Genomic DNA, 17,510 nt, shown 5'->3' with positions numbered 1-17,510 from the left:
GACACTGTTGTTCTTACCTCCTAGTCCTGTGATTTATTACAGCATCAGTAAAATGACAATTATATCAGTTTTGTTTTTATTTCTTTTATTTGTGACCATTTAGTGTATCCATGCAGATAAAATGAAGTGTAATAGCTGATCTGGGCTGTGTTTGGAAAATGCTTTTTCTTCTAAATACAGTCTTTAGTCTTGGTGGGGGATGTTCAGACGGTTGATTTTTATTGAAAAACCTGATAAAATCTTTTTGAACTGATGTGCAGAGGTAACTGGGGAAATGTGATGTATAAATATGATATCCCTTGGTCTGCTCTCACTTTGAAGGCCACAATGAGAAAACAGCTTGTTTGTATACAAACCCAAATCTACACTTACCAAATTCTCGTTTTCCTAACTTAGCAAGGCAATACAGAGCTTACAACTGCACTTACTTGTTATTTTTTGAAATATTCCAGGTCATTATATTCTTCTAGTAATTAAATTGAGATGAACTGTTATTTATGAACACTACTGCTTTGAAAGCCTACCCTTATCTGTGTTTTGCTGAGGAGCTTTGGAGCTGTTGGGGAGAAAAGCCCATCACCTTCACGCTTTTTCAGTAAGCAAGGCTGGAAATATGAATATAGGTTTGATTGTTGTCTTAGCTGACTCCAGTGGCCAGATACTGAGAGACTGCAAGGCAGAACTACATACAGGCATTTCTGCACTGGAGACCTCTCCGTGGGGGGAATCATACATGGAAGTTTTGTGGGTCTCGTTAACATTTCTCCCGAAATTTTAATTCAGAGATGATCTCGTTGTTCAGAAGATGTCACAGATGAGTGCTGTCCTGCAAACTGATGCAGTGCTGGAATTTAATGCTTTGAAGCAAACGGTTTGCCTTGGAACTGGTTGTTTCACTTCTAAGTATTTGTTCTGCGTTACTCTGTGGAGGAGAACAATCCAGCAGTGTAAGAGAGGGCTTTTGCTTTTAATAAAAGACACTCCACTGATGATGACTCTTTCATTAAAATGCCCTTGTTGCCATGCTGTGTTCAAAAGGTCTCTGAATAAATCAGCCTTAGTAAATTTCTAAACAAACATTGTAATTTGGGACTATTTCACTATTGGGGGCTTTTTTTTTTTTTTTTTTCCTTCCCTCACTAGCATGAATTTATTAGTTTGGGGGAAATAATTTGTTTTAAGAATGTAGAGTGATATTGTCAATATGTTTTAATTTTCTGCCACTGAATGGATTAAAAAAATAATCTCTGCAATAGCCTACTATCCGTCTTAGAGAAAATTAAACCCTCTTTTTTTTGAAAGTGAAAAAATTTTAGTAGTCTCCAGCACTTTCAGCAATATTGGCTTTTTAAACCCATTCTGTGCAATCATTTGGTGTGGTTTTTCATTAGATATTTTGCTATTCTCAAATAAAACTGAAATGATTTTGAATGTTCTGGGGTTTTATTTGGCTTAAAAGCAGTCAAAATTCAGAATTTATTGTACCCTCTCAAAATATCCACCTGTCAAACTTCTTATCCCTCTTGCAAGTCACAAGTGCTCTGTAGTTAACCAGTTTTTCTATGCAAGCATGAAATGACTGTTACTTGTAAGTGAGAATGGTCTATTAGCTGTTATATTAATCTGTATATAATGTTGACTATCTTATTTGTCTTGGTAGGCCTCAACAAATAACGAGAGTTCAAATCACAGCTTTGGAAGTTTGGGATCTTTAAGTGATAAAGAATCAGAGGTAAGTATGTGGTGTGTAAATTCATTATTACCTCGGAATTTTAATGCTAATAAGTCATATTTTTGTATTCTACTTTACCTTATTTTGTATAGAAGCTTTTAAAATAAAATGCAAACTACTTGGCTAGATAGAAAAAAAGCAAAAATTACTAAAAGACACCATCTTCTAGAGGAGGAATCATGACTGGAAAAAAACAGTTTCTTTGGGTTTTTGGTCAGGAAACAAGCTGCTTGTGCTTCTTTATTATCTGTCTTCATGCTATGAGGATACATGCAGCTCTTGGAGCTAAAAATGCTTAAACAGTTTGCTGTCTTTCATTTCATAAGTAATAAGTGTTTCATCAGCACAGATAAACTTTGACTGGTCTCTGGGCTAAATCTTAGGAAATACTCTGAAAACTAGTTTGTTATGTTTTCTTTTAAAATATGGATTTATTCCAAGGACAGACAGTAGCCACCACCTGTGTTTGTAAAAGCTGCAGTTGTCACTGCGTATTTCCTTACCTAAGACCATTTTGTAATGCAAAAAAGAATTCATACTTTTATTAAGTTTTAATGTGCAGAGCCCAGACTTCCCTTGTGTAGAAGATCTTCCTGAGTGGTGAGCATCGATATCACTGCAGTAGTGCAGCTCTTGGGATTCCCCTGTTTTGGGGTTGGTGTGTCCCCCTGACAGTTTTGGGGGGGAACATCACACATTGCACAGACGAGGTTCTACCCACTCTAACCAAGAGCATATTTTTAACCTAGGCCAGATCTGTGTTTGAGTGTGTGTCGTGCTGGAGGGAGAGTTGTTCGGAATGTGCTGTTGATGTTGTTTTCACATGTCAAAGCTTTACTTTGGGGCTTAATTGTTCATTTGCTCAGTTGCTACGAGACAGTGTCTGATGTTTGCTTTGATACTGGTCTGCCCAGTAGTCAATTTAGTTGGTTCCCAAAACTGATACCTTATTTATAGAAGTTTTGTGTGCATGATTTGTTTTCCTCATTGGAAAAGTCTCTGCTGTGTTTTTTTTTCCCCTCACCTTTCCCAGCTGGATTATGCATTCAGCTGCATAGACTATTTTCTTAACCAGAAGATTCTGTCTGCCTGTTGTTTTTATTCATGGATCTTCCTAGAAATACTTTGGGCAGTGATGCAGTTCTGATGTAGGTGTGGGAATGGAAATGGGCTGCAGTAGCCTGAAGGCTATGATGCATTATTGCAATTCCTGATAGAAAAACTTGTCCATGAGTATTTCAGGGATCTCAGAACACTGACTATAAGAGTAATAACTTTTTGGTGTAGGAAAATGTTATTTTACAGTTGTATACATGAGATGCAAAGGCAAGGTTTTTCTGAGGCATGTAAATTTTAAAGTCTCTGCCCAGTGTTTTAACCTCAGGAGAGGTTTGTGCTTCTGGTAGGGATAAGATTTTGGTTTTTTTTAAATATTCTAAAATTTGTGTTCTAAAATAGAAATAGACTTCTTTTTCTAATGTGTCCCTGCATAGAAGTCCAGTGCTCCATTGCACAGTGAAAGATGAGTCTTAATGTCATTAAGTAGAGAAATATGATTTCTTGACTTTTTTTCAGAAATTGTTAGTTGTATACACTTAAATTTTAATTGTAATAGCAAATATGTTTGTAAGTTTTTATAGTTTGCTCTTAAAATTGCATCTGGCTACTTATATGCTGTAATACTATAAAAAGTAAACTGTAGTTCTTCATTGTGGGATTTTTTTGTGTGTTGCTTTTTGTTTGTTTTAATGGTGTGACCTTGAAGCTTTCACAATAACGGTGGTAGTGTGGAAATACAAAGACCTGCTCATTCGGGAAGCAGTGCCATCATTTGATGTTGAGAGAGCACTGTTGTACTACAATAGGTTTGGGGAGAAAAAAAAAAAGTAGAAATGCAAATCTCAGAATCATTGAAATTAATTGCTAGCAAGAATGTCAATATCTGATCAAATTGTGATGGTACATTCTTGCCATTATTTGGTGCTTTCATCATGAAGTGGCACGTTAAGAGAGTGACTGAGTCTTTCACACTTAGTTTTTAAAACAAGGAAGGCTTCCCACACACATCTTTTTTTTCTCTGGTGTGATTTTTTTTTCCTTTTTTACTTTTTCCATAAAGTATTGCAGAAAATGCAACTGTTAGAACTGTAGAACTGTAGTCTCTTTTTTTTTCTGTCTGATGGATGTACGAAGATGGACAGATTACTTGAATAATGGTTTTAGTAGAGGTAAACTTTGATCTGCAAAATAACTTGAATCCAGGCTTTATTCTGGATTCAGGTCAGCATTTTGAGCAATAAACATTAGCAGAATTTTTGATTTTTATATCCAGACCAGTACTCCAGTCTCTTTTTAAAGATATACATTATTTTTATTTTATTATATGCTTTGTTGCTGTGATGCATAGGTCTTAATTTGAGTGTTTATTATCTACTTGTAGTTAAGATACTAATCCTAAATTGGCTACCTCAGGTTGTGAGGCTGCAAGTGCCCTGTGGTAGTCTTCCAGTATTTTGGACTTGCCCACCATTCCTCATGAAAATAGATTGCTCCTCCTTGTTTTGATTGCAAATACATTCTTTTATTTATAACTAGTATTTTCTGTTCCCTGTAGGTAATGAATTATTTAAGAGAGGACATCTTTGTCTGTGGCTTGATTTGTCCAGTTTGATTAGTTATTTAAATGTTTTGCTCGGCTTGCTTGTCACTGTTTAGTTGCTACAGATTCCAATAGTACTGAACCCTCATTATAAATGTAATTTCAGAAGTAAAGTTTTGATCTAATTAGAATTTAAAATGTGTTGCAGAGGAAAACGGCACTCCTGTATTTGTTTGCTGTAGTTGTAAAGCTTTGGGGGAGGGTAGGATTTAGAAAAAAACGGTAGTGGAAAACTAGGGACTCATTCATTATGCATATGAAAAAATCTTAACAACTAAAACATCATAGCTATTAAGCATACTAAAGATTTAAGTGCTGAGAGACAAAAAAAATTAAAAGTTTGATTTTATTCCACATTATTTAATTTTTTTCCCTTCTGCAAAAATAACCTGAATTCTGTTGTTAACACTGCTACAATAATGGTAAAGAATATTTAACTCTATATAAAACACATAAAAATACTTATTTGAGTGTTTCTTAAAAGGAGATCAACTACTTCATAATTGGTTCTTAGAAATGTTTATTTTATAAAAGAGGATGTGAGAACCCAGGATTTAAAGTTATAAATGTGAAAAGAAGACTCAGGGAAGCACAGTGAAATCGAGGGGCAAACCAGGATCAAGAGCACTGTGTGTGAAGCTCTGCTGGTATGCCAAGCTGGGTGTGACTGGAACAGAACTTTACAGTCTACCATTGGATAACCTCAAAACTGTTTTGTCTTGCTTATGAAATAGTAGGGGTTTAATCTAAATCCTAGTTATATATAAACACTTCTGAAGTGACAGAAAGCAGCTTCATTTATTAGGAGAATACTCTTCGGCTTCATTAGTCTTCAATTTCTTGTAATTCATATGATTCCAGTCATTAGGAAGGATTTTGGAGAATATTTTCTAGTGATTGATGTATGCTGTACATTACCATGTGAATTTTGTGCTTAGAAAAGGTGAACATGACCTTGTTGAGTAACCTCATTAATAACCTCATTAGTGTGCTAATACTTTCTAGTTTGGAAGGTTAAATTAAACACTGAAAGAAATCAGAAGAGCTTAAGGAAATAGACAGTTACGAATTATTTGAGTTTTAAAACTATAAACCTCTTTAAATATCTGCTTTTTCAATACGAGTCACAGCAGTTGGAAACTAATTTTGGTGGGGGAAATCTTAAATGTTTTATCATTAATTAACTTTTAAACAGTTGTTTGTGTATTTTTTGCTTGCTATGGTAGGTAAAACTGACTACATTAGAATGTAACTGCAAAATTAAAAGCTGGAGAATAACATCAAAATTCTTGGTCAGGTAGTTTCAGTTTTGTTAGTGGAGAAATTGCTTAATATTACCAATTTACCTGGCAGTAATTGCAAATTATTAAAGTAATATTTCTGAGCTATGCATTCTGCTTTTAGAATCATACAGTCTTGAGATAACTTCATTTCGAGGAGTCTGTGTTGTATAGTTTGCTAATGTATGATAGCACTGCAAAAGATGCAGATGTCAGTTGGACAAGTTTATTTAAAATAAAAAATATTTAATTTGAACTTAATTTGTAGCCTGATAACACAATTATAATATAATGCAATTATAATTGTAAAACTTCCAAAGGTGTTTTTATGAAGCTATCCACATAACTCTCATAACTTAAATACAGAGTATAGGTAAGAAGATCTTTCTTGTTCTGCTGGTTCTTTTATAGACTCGTAATTTTCTGTAGATCGCTAATAGCTTAAAGTGGTTCTTGCCAAAATAAATACTTTAGGTTTTTTGTAGTAAATTTTATATTTGAAGATATCCATGTGAAGATTTTGGAAATGAAACATCCTTGAAATGCTTTTAGTGCTGGTTGAAATTTGAATTGTGATGTAATTTGCTGTGTTGAGAAAGCATACTTGGAGCATGAAGTGACAGATAAAATGGTAAAACGATCATATCGTGAAAAAATGAAGTATCTTATTACTAATCTCAAATTCAGTCTAAAATATTAGGGATCTTTGATTTATTGATGTTAAAATAGTGCATGTAATGGCTCCTGTGCTTTCTTCAGTTACACATGAGGCACCATGAAGACTGAATACACAAACAGTGTAGTACATTCTCCTTGAACCAAAGCAGCTTCTATCATTTAACTTAAATTGGGGAGACTAACTGGTTTGGATCCTCAGATCAAAGAAGAACGAATATAATTTAGAGATGCTTCTGATCACAGCCCTTTCTTGTTATCTGTGTTATACATTCTGATTGTAATTTGTAGGCAACTGTATATAAAAATTTAGAATTATTAACAGATTTGTATTTTTTCACTTGTCTTTGATGGTTTTCTTTCACTTTCTTGAGATAAAAGTATAATGGGGAGGGGAGGACGACACTTAAAAGTGCATAGATATTAAAATTTTGAGGCATTGCTCTCTATTTTATGCTCTTTTTCTTCCTTTTCAATCCTAAGCAGATTCTAGAAATCTATACAGTTTTTATTAGTTTGGAGATATTTTTTACACTTCTGAAAATGTGTGGCATTAGTGGCTTCCTGTTGGAGCACTAGAACTTCGTTTTTATGCTACAGCAATGTGTATAAAACAGCATCAAGAATCAGATTATTTCACTTAAGTATTGGGGTTTAAAACACCCACACTAAAATATGGAGATCTTGATAAAATGTAGCCATAAATGAAACAAAATTGGGTGTTCATAAACCCTGGAATGGATGAAAAGAAATAATTGCTTAAAAGTTAATATGTGGAATTGCCTTTTGGGAAATAATTTAAGAATTATTTCGCTCTTTCTTAAATATCTCTTCTAGCTTGTAATTACCTGATTGACCAAAGATCAGATTATCTACTTAAACTACGATCTGAAATTACATGCCTGCTTAATTGTGAAATCATGTTTTATGAATGAGGATTTAAATTTATTTCGCAATAATGTAGCAATAATATAAATAAATAGAAATGCTGTTGCATCATTTTCTTTTTGTTGTTTGTAGACTCCAGAGAAGAAACAGTCAGAACCTTCCAGAGGAAGAAAAAGAAAAGCAGACACTCAAAGTGAAAGCAGCCAAGGTAAACTAAATTGTAAATTAATTAGATGGTGATTGCATGTAACAAAGTTTTGACTGTTAGCCTTAAAAATTCTGTATTTTTGCTTGCATAAGACAGGTGTGAGGTTCTGGATGATAAATTATTTACTCTCCTCCCCCTCCTGTTTGTCACTGGAAGGAGTGGGCGAGTAAAATGTGAATTGAACTGGTAATAACCCAAAAGAATCATGAGCTACTGCATGTATAACTTGCAGCTGTGATACACCTCTGTGTTCTTTTTAAGAATTATTGCAGCTTTTCTCATGCAAAATACTTTTGTGGTTTGTATTTCTTTTGAGTAGGTAAGGGGAAAAAGGGATTACAGGTTACAGTATCTGATTGCTTATTTTACAGGTATATAAAAAAATTGAGATTTATTCTTCCTTTTCTGTGGAACACTGTGGTTGTCTAGAGAGATGGGGAAATAGGGATGAGACCGATTTCTAATTTAACATTTACAATGTTTATTTTTTGTCATTCCTCTCTTTAGTGTGAATTTTGGGGGAGGAATGGTGGAAATTTACCCTCAAGGCAAATATTAATCAGAGGGAAGAGGAAATAGTTCTGATAACATCAGTGTTAGCTTTTGTTTTATTCTAACTGAGCTAGAAAATGTCACTTCAGGTATATATCAATGGGCTCGATATCTGGAAGTCTTAGTCATGAAACATGATATTATCAGAAGAATTATGTAGTTTGACTAAAATTGATTTCCTTGTGTTACTTTGTAGACTCCTGCTTTGTTCAAAGAACCTGAATGAAATTTCTTATTTCCATTGTTATAATAAACTATCCTTCCTGTTACTAATGAGGATTGAAATTAAAGATGATGGAAATTTCAGGAACTTTTTAACTCAGAAAATGTGATTATAATGTCTTATAATTACTATTTTACTGTCAGCAGCAGTGAAACTAAATAGTCTGCACTGCAATGTTCTCAAGGAACTGGCCTAAGAAATTGCAGCCTGTTGGAGTGGTACAGTACAGTTGAGGTGCAACCTTATTGCTATTGTGTTGAAAAAAAGAAACAAGAGATCAAGAGATCAATCTCTTCTGTTTTGCATAGCCAGGACATTGACTTTGTAATATGTAAAATAATCCATGAATATTGAAGAAAAGTATTGTTCGGAAGACGGAGGTAATTGGTATGTGGGATAAAATCAGTGTAAATCTATTCATAATTGGCTGTGCCAAAATAATTTGATGTATTTCTTCAGTACAGAGTTCTGTTACATTACGTCAAATAGATTTTTCTGTACTGAAAAGGATTGCAGTCTGTCTCATTTATCTGCGTGAAAGCAAATTTTAATTTGATAAAGCGATACATGAGAATTAAGCATGAAGACAGGAATCACCAGCAGAATTACAGGGTAGGTGAAGAACTGGCTGGAGGGAAGTAGCAGTGATACATAAACCAGCTGGGTAACTACTGGAGAGGTTAGCTGTGTGCTGTTTAGGTCTTGGAATTAGTTTACCTAATTTTTTCTGTTCAAAGTCTTTACACAAAGAGGACTAACAAATGTTTCTGTTTCGTCATGTTATTTCTTAGTGGCACGGCTTTATGCACAGTGCCAATACAGAGTCACACTGGACTAGAATTCATCAGGGCTGGAACGGTAGAAAAGCTTGAAAATCTTTGCCAAAAGGTTCAGAATTACATTTTTGGATCTATGGGCAATGATCTCCTAATTTATCGCAAAAATTTCTTTCTATAAAGCAAAAAGCTTTGAACAGTAGTCCATTTCCAAGATGTCTCCTAACAGGTAGTCTGGCCCGTACAAGAGACAAATACAGTCTTGAGATTTATTGGTCACTGTAGGGCCGGATAAAAGAAAGCCTTTGTGCATCAGGTAGGGTGTAGGAATGCCACATATGGGTCAGGTCCTCAAGTTAAAGAGAGGTAATTCAAATTACTGCTCCTGAAGTCTCAAAACGTTTAAGATAAAATAAATTCGGATCTCATTCTCTGGGGTTTATTTCCCTAGTTAACCCTGTGAGTTACCTGGTTCTTAATCAGTTTAAGAGGACTGGAAATACTTGTGGTTGCCCATGCCCACACTGTTATTGGCACTTAGGGGAATCCTTGGGCAGAACATTTGGGCATAATAACTCACGTGGAATATATAGTGCTAGTAGACTTGGTTAATTCAATAATTTGGAAGTGGGTGAACTTTGAGATAGTACTTGAAAAGGGGAGGGAGTTACAGCTAAAGGTTTGATCTGTAGGATAAGAAATGAGTTTCCTGTTATCTGGAAGAGGTCTAGAGTTACTGCTAAGTCTACACTAAGATGGTTTAGGAATTGAAGTGTGACTTAATATCTGATTTCTCAATGAATGGAATATGCAAATCCCTTTATTATGGCCAATCCTTTAATTACCTACATAGGGACATCACATATTACCACATCAAAGAAAACCAATTAACAAGTGGTAAGATTTTGCTATAATTACTTTATATGTAAAAATGTGATACACCTCTATAAGTAATTTATTTAATCCATTCTAATGTATTTGTTGCAGGAAAGAATATTGGGGGACGTGGTCACAAGATTAGTGACTATTTTGAGGTAAGGATTTTATGTATTCGTAAAATTTACTTTGGTTTTAAAATTTACTTTTAGCTGGTTCTGGATGCTACTGAATTTTGTTTGTAATAAACAGGTCTCTTGAGAGATTACACTTTTTATATAAGCTTCTTGAGTATTAAACCTTGAATTAGAGAAGTAGAGAAGAAGTTATCTTGGTGCAGCCAGCTTCTTTCACACTTTTCTTTAAATGGCTAAAGGCTACACTAATAAAAGTAATACAGTCTGATTTACAGATTCTGTGTACAGATGAGCTGTATCATTTAGTAGATGTATAATATATTTTGATAAGATTGCCTAATTGGAAGGCCATATCTGCTCTACAGTACCAAGGTGGAAACGGCTCTAGTCCAGTGCGAGGTGTTCCTCCTGCAATCCGATCTCCTCAGAATTCACATTCCGCTCCTTCTTCTGTAAGTTTTTGAACTTCATAACTGCCGGACATAATTTTATAGTCTAAAAATAGGATAATTGAAAATAGTCTGTATTCATGGGAAGAGATTTCAAAGGAAGGAGTCCTTGGAAAAAGTTCATCCTGTAAACAGTAAAAAAAAAAGGATCAAATTAAGTATTAAAACTAAATTTTTGTGTTAACACTGAGACTTTGTTTTTATAAAACATCTTTTTAAAATACAAAGTAATTATGTAAAATGTTGAATAAATGGTAAATATTGTAATGGCATCTATTCATAAGTCTCAAACAAAAAAGGGGAGGTTTTTTCTTACTTGTGAGGAAACTGAACCCCTAACTTGGGACTTTAAAATCTCAGTTTTTGATAAATCATAATTTTTTAAAAATAGTTGAATGCCTAATTTATCTTTGAAATTCTCTTTGTTAGTCATGCTAACTCATTTTTTTCCCTTCTCATAAGCATGATTTCAGTGCTCAGCATACCCACATGTGGCCACCTAAATGGCCAAACAAATTTTTCCAGTTGCAGAAAAGATTTGTTTTCTCTGATGGTAGATATCAGCTTTTATTCCACATACTCCTCTTGTTCTTGCCAACAGTATGGAGTGTAATACAGATTGTGGAATTTTGCTTGAAAAAAGTCTCATTCACACAAATTACATTCATTAAAAGGATTTGTGTTCTGATCTGCACTAGCTTCCCCTTTCTGGTTCTCCCATGGGAAATAACCACTCCAAAAATAACTCACATTTATTCTTGAGTTGTGAAAGCTCAAAATCAGAAAAATAAGTCTGTGTAAGACTGACATCACCTAATGTCAGTCTTGTATTGTCTTAAATCTTTCACTCTGTTTCCCAAAAGTGACAATCCTAATTTTCTCAGTGAATATATTGCTTCCTTTCTGAACTGCAAGTGATACATATCAGCATAGCAATAGCTCTCAGTGCAGTTCTGCAAGTAGTAGCCTTGTTACAACTCATGGCAGAAAAAACCCGGAAGAATAGAGAAACAAGGTATGTTTATAGTTAAATATTACAGCTGTATCTAAAATACTTTGCTTTCATGCCTTTCAGGTTCGACAGAATAGTCCTTCTCCTACTTCATTAGCTTTCGGGGACCACCCTATCACACAACCAAAGCAGTTATCTATTAAAATTACTCAGGTAACTTTTTGAGTAGAGCTATCTTGTATCACTTCAGACCACAGAAAAGAAAAGGTAGTTATGTTTATTTCATTATCTTTCAACCTCTAAACTCTTAAAAGCTTTCAAAAGCTTGGCTTTTTACAATCGCCGAAGCATTTTTCTAATAAGTTCAGCAGCTCATAATTTAAATCTCTCTGATTTGTTTTGTATTCTGTATTCTGCACTTGCTTGGCTTCCAGCATTGCACTTCATGTGTACTGAAATGACCATGTCATTTGGTAGATTTTAGCTGTTGTGTGATCTTAGAAGTAGAGGCTGCTTTTCAGGCACTGTTTGAATTGACAGCTGCCATTGTCATATTGCATTTAAATTTTGACAGTGAAGAAGAAAAATGAGGTGGTAATCAAAATGATCAAGACAGGGTTCTGACGTGACTTTCAAAAGCTGAAAGCAACTGTTTCATCCTCTCTGCCATTTCTGACGTGATCTGTTTTATCTTTCACATGTTAGTCAGAACAAGGTCACTTTACCTGTTGACCCAATATAGAGAATTTAAAGTAATTAGTTGACGTTTGCGTTCTTACCCTGTTTTGTATCCTTTTTTAATGAAAATTAACTTCTCAATTAGTGATGAAGTCATTTGATACTGTTAGTGGTTTGTCCCAGCTGTTCACAGTGGCCCTCACAATGAGGGAAAGCAGTTTTGAATAAGAACCTTCCATGACGCTTCCAAAACGCATAAAAATAAGATGTGCTGGTCTTGTTGAATGTTTTAAACTAGTTTATTTCTCTGCCTAACAAACATGAGAAAAATAATGCTGTAGTTGTTAAAGGAAAGGATAAATATTTGAAAATGTTCTTTTTAGACTGATCTCACAATGCTGAAATTAGCTGCACTAGAAAGTAATAAAAATCAAGACTTGGAAAAGAAAGAAGGTCGTATAGATGACTTACTCAGGGTAAGTGTTAGACATGGGGTAAAGGTTATTTATGCAGAACAACAGACTGAATATGAGGCAAATATTTTAAATTTTTTTAAAGTTACTGTAGGGTTACCTAAATTAAAAGGTATAACAAGTTTTAATGTCTGTAAATTTTTTCTTAAATCTAAGAAGTCTGTATAATGAAATGTATAAGGTGTTTTTTATGCTTCTGTGCTATGACTTGTTAATGAGTAAATATGTTTATAGACTTCCTGAAGGTACAAAGAAAGCTGATGCAGTTAGCAAGCAGTTGATTAATTCCTTGAGTTCATACTATAATTTCACCTAACAGTTGTTTTTTGGTTGTTCTAATTGTGAATAGCAGTTACAGTGGAACAACTGTTGGCAGTTTCAGAATGGAAATGATTGTGATGCAGATTATTACAGGCAATAAATAACTACTTTTTATAAGAAAAGTGTGCTATACTGTGCTCTAATATTTTAGGGGAAAAAATCTTAATGCTTGTGCTCTTGAAAGAAGTGTTGAAGAGGTGATTTATAGAAATACGAAATATGAAACAAACCTCTATTTACATGCTGTAGTCTGCATAGGGTTTATATGTGTACATATGTATGTACAATGCATAAAAATATTAATGCATGCAATCAGATATTATGAAATGGTACAGGCAGACTGTTTGAACACGTGTTCAACAGTATGGGATATACAACCCTAAACTCTTTTTAAAACTTTCTTTTAATCAAAATAATACTGTTGTGGGATTTTTAAGGTAGTAAGTTAAATATAATTGGAACATAGGGAACTTGTCAAACTTCCTACTCAGATGATTGAAACTTTTATCGTTGTGAAGTTTTTGTTTCCTTTTAAATTAAAAATGTTAGGATTTTGTATGACTTCAGCAGTCAGATATAAAGGATCTGGAGCTGAAATTAAACTTACAGTTTAACACTGGAGAGCTGGAAAAGAGATAGGTTCAGAGCTTTTATATATTATTTATATGCTGAATGCTTTGTAATAAAGAATGCAGGATAGTGTACAGGAAATAAAAAAGGAAGCAAAGCATCCTTCTACAGGTTGGAGTAGATCTGTGAAATGAAATTTTTGAAGATAGATGTTTATGCATGTTCCTTACTTTAGTCACATGAAAGTGGATACCTTTATTTTCTATGAGAGCTGATTTAAAAAATAGCATTTCAGTATATCTTTTCATATTTTATTTTTATCTATTAGGCTAACTGTGATCTTAGAAGACAAATAGATGAACAACAAAAGCTACTTGAAAAATATAAAGAAAGATTGAACAAATGTATTTCAATGAGCAAGAAGCTTCTAATTGAAAAGGTAAGCTTACTGCTTTTAAAATCTCTATGATAAAAACTGGGAGATTGCTCTAGAGCTCTATTATGATTCCTTCATTTTCTCTTCAGCCTTTTCACATTAGTCTCTTGAGAATGAAACTATCCATAGGTCTCTATCTGGCAGTGTTTTTGTAAACCTGGAGAGGCAAAATAAAATGCTCAGCCTTTTTCAGATCATGGAAAACGTGCCTGTTTTAATTTAGGATTTTTACACCATAAGTAATTCAGCTATAGCAAAGCATGAAAGGTAAGAATTTAACATGTGTCGTATTTTCATGAACAAACTGTACGATCACAGATGAAGGAATTTCTGAACATAATCTGTTATGGAGAGGAGACGAGACACTTAAGTAAGTGGCTGAGATAATTTATGATGTAAAATGCCATGTTAGCTCAGAATTAATGGAAACAAGGAAATGAAAGTGACTGTTCACCTTCATACTACTATGAAAGAAATACTTTTTTGAAATTTAATGCTAATTCTATTTAAACTAGCAGCAATTTCTTAAAAGACAAGGATACCTTGTTTCTCTCCCTCTTCTTTAAAATAATCTTATTATAAAAAAAAAGAAAAAGAAAAAAAAAAGGAAACATTAAGAAGAAGTAAATAGAAAATCAGCTTATTACAAATTAGGATACAAAAAAGTTCTAAGATAAACAGCCAGGTCTCTTCCCTAATGCTGGATGCTGCAGTCAGGTACAAGGACACAAACTGAGCTGTTGGAGGATTAGGAAGAGTTTCCTCACTAGTGTGTCACAAATAAATTACTGCAGTTCTTTTAAGTTCCAGCGTGAGGGGAATGCAAGGAAAAGATGCATCAGATCTGTTTGGTGTGATGGTCAGTGGGTACCTTCAGACTGAGAATATCACAAGGGCTGTTTGTTGTGAAAGGCCATGCAGGCCTTTCCTCATTCTAGGAGTCTGCACAAAGATCCTTCTTTCTGTCAACTCACTTTTTTTGTGGGTGTGTGTGATTTTGGCCTATAGAAATTTCTTTTGAACCAAGCATTTGTAATAATTAGTTTCCTTCCATCCAGTGCTTTTACTTCCTCTGCTGAAGGAGACTAGGCAGATTCAGTTGTTTGTCACATCCCAAGGATTCTTGTGGTAGCTGTGACTGGTTCTGAGAAGGGCATCTGCTTCTCTTATTGCAGGTGAATATCTAATGGCAGTTAGGCCAACCCACAGTGCATTCCCACATAGAGGTCCCTGGCCTAAGTCAGTACAAGCAGTAACAGCAGTAACAGAGATGCTCTGTCAAGGAAGTTGCCAGGCTAAGTGTAGTAGGTGCACTCCTGATAGATATCTAAGTTGGCTCGGTTTTTATAATAGACACGTGCAGACAGAATCTTAATTATATGCCTCTGTGATGGTGATGCTCTATCAGTTTTACTATATTTACAAATAAACTGTTTTGTTAATTATGAAGAGCAGTGAACTTTATAGGAAAACTGAGCCAAGCTCAGATTTATTTATTTTTTGTGCATAAATCGTCCTTAGTACTGATTCTGACTCTCCTTTTATCCCTGCCTTAGAAGGCTGTTGGAGGAAAAAAAACTGAGTGTTTTATTGACTTTACGAACACTTTACTGTTACTAAATATGAATTTGTTGTTGTTGTTTTCTTAGAGCACACAGGAGAAGCTGGCAAGCAGAGAGAAGAGCATGCAGGACAGATTACGCCTGGGGCATTTTACAACAGTTCGTCATGGTGCTTCATTTACTGAACAGTGGACAGATGGCTTCGCATTTCAAAATCTTGTGAAGTTAGTCAATGCTATGTTCTTAAAATTCTCGCTAATTGTTAGTTCCCTCTAGTGGATTTTTTTATTACCAGTGTTCTAGGATTGGAGCAGCTTTTCATATGATGTGTTTTGCTTTGCCTTATGAAGGCAAAGAGAATACAGTACAGAACTCCATTAATCAGCTGAGGAAATACTAAGGCTGAGTGTCTTTGAAAGACAGTTAAAACTAAATGAAAACTATCCTTAGAAAAGTGTGAATGTAGTAAATAAGCAAGACATAATTATTCAACTCATGTGATAGAAAGAGCTATAAAGTGATGTATCACTGGTGGTCATCGGGCAGATGAGGTCTGTGAAGTCCCCACTGGTCACTTACATGTGCTACATCATCACAGTAGCAGCTCTTTTAGGCATCCTGCTCCTCAGTGCCATGAAGGAGGAGTGACAAATCTGGCAGCCTCGGATAGAGTTTAGTGCAAGTGGATGGAGGAGAACAACCACCTGGAAAAGAGCTGCTGTAGCAGGTATTTCAGCAGAGATAGGGCCGAGGGAAAGGACAGTTGGAGATGGTGGTAAAATAGTTACATGGTACTTCAAAAGGTGTTCTTTGATAATGAGTTTGATTCAATCTTTGGAGGTATAGATAGATATAGAGAGAAGTGTTTTAAAAGGTAATTCACCAAGATTTTAGTTTTTGAAGGGCAGTGTGTACTCTTAGCATTATGTGATTGCTTAGGGCATAGTTTTTCTAAAACAATCTTAAAAACAGAGACTGTAGATGCATTTTGCATAAAAACTGTAATTGCCATACAACCTAAGTGATAACTTATTTGGCAACAGTCAGATCAAATTTATCATTTGGCCTATAAAATTCAGGTGTAGTCTCTGTTGATTCTGTTATGGGGTTTTTTGATGGTATAAAAGAAGGTATCCACTAGCTCAGATAGATTTTTTTTTTCTATTACTAGTGCAGAAGTGGTGATGTAGCACTTTAAAAAGTACAACAAAACAACCCCAAAACAAACCACCACATATTTAAAAAGTAAATTGTGCCATAACTTTAGCAAAATGTTTCTACCTCATGAAGAACACTGGTGTTCTTTTTCCTAGGAAACATTTTCACACAGTAAGTTTTCTAAAATTTCTAAATGCCTTATCAGTTAAAAAGATAGTTCTTTAAAAAATGCAAATGGATCAAACTTTAATAAAGCTTTTTTTGGGATTTACAGGCAGCAAGAATGGGTGAATCAACAAAGGGAAGACATTGAAAGGCAAAGAAAGCTCCTGGCCAAGCGAAAGCCTCCAACTACAAATAATTCTCAGGCACCATCTGCCAATTCTGAACCCAAGCAGAGGAAAAATAAAGCTGTGAATGGGGCAGAAAACGATCCCTTTGTTAGACCCAATTTACCACAGCTGTAAGTTTAACATTTCAATCAGTCTTTTACATAAATTCTCAGATATTGTCTGTGTGCGTTCTATTCAAAAAACAGCATAAAAAGACACTCAATATATTCAGCAGCTATATTCTCTCTGAGGACTTGCTGATGTTAGGGAAATTTGCACCACTGTCTGTGAAGTTGTACAACTGCACAATTTATTTTTGGTAAAGTCACCAGAGAAAGGACCATTCTGTGTTTATGCAACATACCTTATGTTTTCCGGATCTAGAAGTGTCCTTATCCTGGCTTCCTTCTGTTGTAATGTCACTGATACCTATTGAACTTTTCCTCTTCACATTGGTTTAAGAGCTTCTCCTTTCTTTAGAGATCATTTTTTTCCATGTAATAGTATTTAGTTGACAAGAAAAGCTTTTTTTGGCCTTTAATATTTGAAGATGTGTCGAAAAACATACGGAAA

General features: G+C 34.6%; 1 protein-coding gene across 3 annotated transcripts in view; it reads left to right on the top strand.

Annotated features, from left to right (window-relative positions):
- TLK1 (tousled like kinase 1) overlaps positions 1–17,510 on the top strand; it is a 69,338-nt gene that overhangs the window by 27,891 nt on the left and 23,937 nt on the right. For all 3 annotated transcript variants that reach the window (XM_027911578.1, XM_027911576.1, XM_027911577.1), the window contains exons 3-11: positions 1,661–1,732; positions 7,367–7,442; positions 9,981–10,027; positions 10,372–10,458; positions 11,531–11,620; positions 12,469–12,561; positions 13,778–13,888; positions 15,535–15,671; positions 16,880–17,068. In XM_027911578.1, the coding sequence (XP_027767379.1) occupies positions 1,661–1,732; positions 7,367–7,442; positions 9,981–10,027; positions 10,372–10,458; positions 11,531–11,620; positions 12,469–12,561; positions 13,778–13,888; positions 15,535–15,671; positions 16,880–17,068 (902 nt within the window). The remainder of the gene's footprint in view (positions 1–1,660; positions 1,733–7,366; positions 7,443–9,980; positions 10,028–10,371; positions 10,459–11,530; positions 11,621–12,468; positions 12,562–13,777; positions 13,889–15,534; positions 15,672–16,879; positions 17,069–17,510) is intronic.

Source organism: Empidonax traillii, unplaced genomic scaffold, assembly GCF_003031625.1.
Source record: "Empidonax traillii isolate 1590-97213 ecotype Southwest subspecies unplaced genomic scaffold, ASM303162v1 scaffold33:size3420811, whole genome shotgun sequence".
Lineage (NCBI taxonomy): Eukaryota > Metazoa > Chordata > Aves > Passeriformes > Tyrannidae > Empidonax > Empidonax traillii.
The sequence above is the reverse complement of the archived record's forward strand: the minus strand, read 5'-3'. Positions and strand labels throughout refer to the sequence as shown.